At 35.0% G+C, this 5,085-nt stretch overlaps 1 protein-coding gene across 1 annotated transcript in view; it reads right to left on the reverse strand.

Moving 5' to 3' along the window:
- LOC104158080 (ryanodine receptor 2-like) overlaps positions 1 to 4,688 on the reverse strand; it is a gene marked incomplete at both ends in the record, with an annotated part of 71,141 nt that extends 66,453 nt beyond the window's left edge. The window contains 4 exons of the mRNA XM_009695639.1: positions 186 to 323; positions 1,472 to 1,561; positions 2,211 to 2,289; positions 4,525 to 4,688. Coding sequence (XP_009693941.1) covers positions 186 to 323; positions 1,472 to 1,561; positions 2,211 to 2,289; positions 4,525 to 4,688 — 471 coding nt within the window. The remainder of the gene's footprint in view (positions 1 to 185; positions 324 to 1,471; positions 1,562 to 2,210; positions 2,290 to 4,524) is intronic.
- Between the last annotated feature and the right edge of the window lie 397 nt (positions 4,689 to 5,085).

Below are 5,085 nucleotides of genomic sequence, written 5' to 3' on the forward strand. Positions count from 1 at the left end.
GAAAGAAAGTTCGAGCTTTGGTGAACAGAAATCCAAACCAATCTTCAGAGCTGTACAACTGCTTGTGAAAAATGCTTTCACATACTTTTATGCTATGGGTTTATTTAATCACTTGTAAAATCAAGGATTGGAAAGCAGATTTTGCATGCCTTTTTTTAAAATAAGTTTTTAATAAAATGGCTCACTTGACTGGTTTGAGATATGCGACGCGTCCGATTATACAGTGCCATGGAATCTCCCTCCCGTGTTCTTTCAATTCGCCATCCCCATGCCAGCATAGTTTTTAGTGATTCTTTGATTGGCCATCGATAAATTTCTTTCTCCTAGAAGGATGCACATGCAATAAATGCCTTATTATGTAGCTATACAGAGCAAATAACTAAGTATTGGGCTTTTGCCTGGTTATCTAGACGCAAGAAAGGTACTGAAATCAGTCCTTACAACCCAGGGATACTGCAAAGAAGCAAATAAATCATATAAGAATCACAGAAGAAGCAAATAAATCATGTAAGATATTAAAAAGTTTATTTATCATTTCAGAGGTGAGCAGAAGAATTCTGGTCCTGCAGGAAGCTGATGATCACAGGGATAACCATGTTAATGGCATGCTCACATAGGAACTCAAAAGCGGAGCTGTAATTGTCAGGAGTGTTTTGTCTGCTACACGAAGAAAACCCCCACATAATCATAGAATCATAAAAAAAATCTATGTTGGAATGAACCTCTGGACATCATCTGGCTCAGCCTTCTGTTGAGGTCAGATAAGCTAACTTAACTGGCTGTCAACGGTTTTCAAGATTAGGTTATCTAGGGCTTGCCGTGTCATGCCTTGGATATTTGCAGTGCAGGTGATTTCACCACTTCTCTGGACAACTTATTCCAATGTTTAAGTCGTCAAGACAAGAAGGATTTCCAGAAAGCATTTCTGCTGAAGCAACTTACACCCATTGCCTCTTGTCCTGCCACTGTACATCCCTGAGAAGAGAACGTATCCATCCTCTCTATAACTAGCATTTAGGTAATGTGAAACCAAGATTATATCCCTGTCAGCTGTCCCTTCTTGAAGCTGAACAAACCCAGTTCCTTCAGCCTTGCTTCATTTATCAAGTTGTCCAGCCTTCTAATTATCTTCGTGGCCTTCTGCTGGCAACCAGATAAAGTCTAAACCTAAGTCTTCACTAAGCAAGTAGGCAAAAAAAATTACCATAAAAATATACTGGCAATACGACACTTCTGTTTCTCCCTAAGTTATGCTATGTGAATTCAGCCATGAGAGAAAATAGGTTGAGTGGCCTATTTGTTGTACAATAAAACCCTTCTATCTCTTTGAGATTTTAAGGCAACAATCACATGTTAGCTGATACACACTAAATAATTTTTTTAAAAGGTGATGTAAACGCAAGGTGATATTTTCATAGTGAATGAAGCGATCTTTCAATCACCCTGGATCAAGAATGAACAAATTCTTTACCTTTTCAGATAGTAATTTATATTGTTTCATTAATGGTTGCACTTTTGCAGATTCAGAATACATTTCACCATATGTCCATCCATTGGCAAACTGAAAACAGAAGCAATAAGAGAGGAAAAAATGGGGAAAAGCAAAAAATTATGAAGAATTCTGGTTTTATTCGTACAAAGGAACTCAACAATGCTTCTGCAAGCTCTTCTCTTAAAATTTCTTTTCTACTATTTTCTCAGCATTTTCTCAATCAACATTTATGTTATATACACTTAATGAAATGAATTATGTAGCATGCCATCTTTCTGAAAATTAATGATTACATAAAGCTAACATTTCAATACATTTTTCTTTTAAATATTTACATAGAGCAGAACACTGTGCTACAGTTGATGAACCGTTTCTAATACTGGACACACAAACTGCACAAGGGATTAAAAAGCCTAAAGAGGTTTTTGGTTAAAAAAGTTGAAATTTCAAATCAATAAAACTCTTAGCTAGCAAGTATATTTACTCAAAAGTCAACAATAAAAAATAATGAAATGATGAAACATTATTTTGAAATACTCATGTGCACTTACAGAATTTTCCCCCTATACGTATTTCAAGAACATATAGGCTTATATCTTAGCTGTGTACCAACTTGTAGCATTATGAAAAATAATAATATTCAGAGTAAAATTTTTTAAAGATTGAATGGATTCAAATAAAAATTCTGATTTTGCTTTAACAGGAATATAGATTTTACCTTTTCCATTGACCATTTGTCATGAGAGTGTTCTGCATATTTGTTAATGAAATATTCTAGCTTTTCAGGGATTGTTATGCTGAAAGTGAAGAGAAAAATATCCGTTAGATCACACATGCTAAAATGTGAATGCTTTTGTTTTGAAGAAAATTTTCAAATAAATAATTAGTAGTGCATACATTCATTCAAAGCATCTTACTGTGCTCTGTTTCCTCACATACAGTTTGCTCCAATCCCCAGTTAAATCCAGTTAAATCTGAGTTATTTAATGGGCACTGAATGAGAACCACAGCTGTTGTAGGAATTTTACTTCTTCGACATGCATGTACAGGGAAAAATCAATAATGATATCAAGCACTCATGCTTTTTGTCACCTATTTCTATTACTAACATTCACTTTCTTAAGATTAAAGATATAACTATGACGTTTCAGAAATACGGTGGTAACTTATTGCAGATGTCAGTGATAAACTAAGTGTGCTAACGGTCCCTTTTGAAACACATAATCTATTTTATGTATTCCTATAAATTCTATTATACACTTGAAGCACTATAACTTACAACAACTCAAAAGTTATATGCTCAAGGCTTTATTTTCCAACAACCCAGTGAATATTAAAAATATTAAAATATTTATTAGAAATAGAAAAAAAAATACATTAGCCTTCCAACAGGTGTACAAGACAGTGCAGAAGTTAAGGTTTCTTAAGCAGGAAAGGAAAAGCAGCTATCCTTAACTGTCAAACAAGCACTAGTGACAGAATCCTCTTCCAAAAATAATTTATCAAATATCAGTACTTTTCTGCATCTGCATTCCTACAAATGAAAGGGAATAATTGCTTCTTGATCAGTTATGAAACACAAAAATCTTCCCTCCTAAGACAAAGAATTTTGGCAGCAAAAGCGTTACAGTGCCATCTACTGCAAAGCTGGTTTTTAGTCTTCAGTCATAGAGTGGGAAAAAGCAGAAAAGTAAAAGAAAATTATGTCAGACGAACAGTTTGCAAGAGCCTAACCACACACAAAAGCCAGCAAATATTCATCCAGCATGGTCATCAGTTTTTTTATTGTTTGGAAGTGTGTATTTCAAGAGGAACTCTACTAATGGTATAACACTTTGAATCATTTCAGAAATGCAATACATTGACAAGTACGATAAGGTCCTATTATCTATAGCTTCCTATAAATAGGTCCAGGACTAGTAAGCAATATGATGCAGGTTTTGCATCTTAAAAGAACATAGGATAGGTTGGAAGTGACACTGATAAAAGTAGTGCTTTCCTTGTCTTAGGTAATGTTAAGTAACATTTTCTGAGTATGTTAAGTAACATTTTTCAAATATATTCTGGCTATCTACAATTTTCCTTGGAAATGACACCAGATAAAGTAATCTTCAACTAGTTAAATGACAGTATAATATCTTTACTAAATTTTGTTAAAGCTTCATATATCTTAAATACATCTTAGACTAATGAATTGTAATGGTCACTGATGTGATTTCTATATTCCAGTCTAGATTATGTCTTTTACTGCCATATTTTGATGTGCATACATGTACAAGCATGCCGTAACAAAGGTAACAATCTGCTGACAGCATTCTGCATTATGAATGTTACTACAGACAGAAAGCTCACAAAGGCAATTGAAGCAAATGTCTTCCAAGTGGCATTTTTCAAGATATAGTGCTGTAAGACTATTCTATACAAAGCAGAATGGGGTGCTGGCTGTAGTAAAAAAATCAGGGCACAAAAATCCCATTCAGACATGTGTTTTGTCCAGCTAATGTACTTAACAGAGAAAATGAAGAGAAAATGAAGATCCTTCTGCCCAATTCCCCATTATTCATAGTGAAAAGAGATTATATGAATGCACGATCATCAGCATTTTCTGTAGGTACACTGTCTTTCACACACACTGGAATTAGTGTCTTGGCACATGTTAGCAATGACAGGGACGAGGTAGACTAGTCTACTTCTTCTGCTCCTAAAAACATGCCGGTTTGTTTACAGCAGACATACAAAGGTAACTGGACAGTTCTATCTTCAGGCTGAAAATGCAGTAAAAACATTCTACGTTGGCCAAGAAATTAGTTATGTAATTGGATATTTATTGCTTTATATGATTTTAAATGAATACATAAATAAGAAATAAAAACATAAAGTTAAGGTCTCCATTTTATCTGGAAGATAAGCGTTCAGAAGAGAATAAAAGCTGCAAGTTCACATCATACCCAACAACAGATTCCACCCCTCTTTTACGTACTCATGGTGAAAAAAAAAAACCAAGCCCTAGTTGCAGCAGAATAATTCCTTACTTTGATGTATCAACAGGTTGAGGATTAAAATTCCCATCTGAATCCATTGAAGATTGCTTTTCCATCATATTGACATAATTGGATTCCATATAGTCTGGAGGTAAGGCCCCTGCAACTGCGCTCAAACAAGGCAAAGCCAATTTGAACAGTTCTTGTTCATACTTCTGTGGAACACAGAGGCGACAGAAAGTGAGTAGTGAGTGGAAGCTATCAACATCACTGCTGAAACTGATATAGCTATAGGGATACCAAGCAGCCACAGAATGGCTTTCCTATTCAGTGTGAAATTGCATTTTTGTTCTGAAAATAAAGGAAACTGTCCAAAGCATATTATACACTATAGATAAAGTTAGGATCAAGTCTTTCTCTTGCTGAAGTAAACGGGAAAAGTATTGACTTCACTGGGAGCAACAGTAGGCATTTGTCAGATGTCTGGGAAGAGAACATAACACAGGAATATGCATAGCATTTCTAAATACCTAGATTTGAAATGAAACTCATGATATGAGTGCAAGGTCCTGCACATGAATCCGGGAAATCCCAAGCACAAATACAGGCTGG

Source organism: Cariama cristata, unplaced genomic scaffold (assembly GCF_000690535.1).
Source record: "Cariama cristata isolate BGI_N322 unplaced genomic scaffold, ASM69053v1 scaffold12222, whole genome shotgun sequence".
Lineage (NCBI taxonomy): Eukaryota > Metazoa > Chordata > Aves > Cariamiformes > Cariamidae > Cariama > Cariama cristata.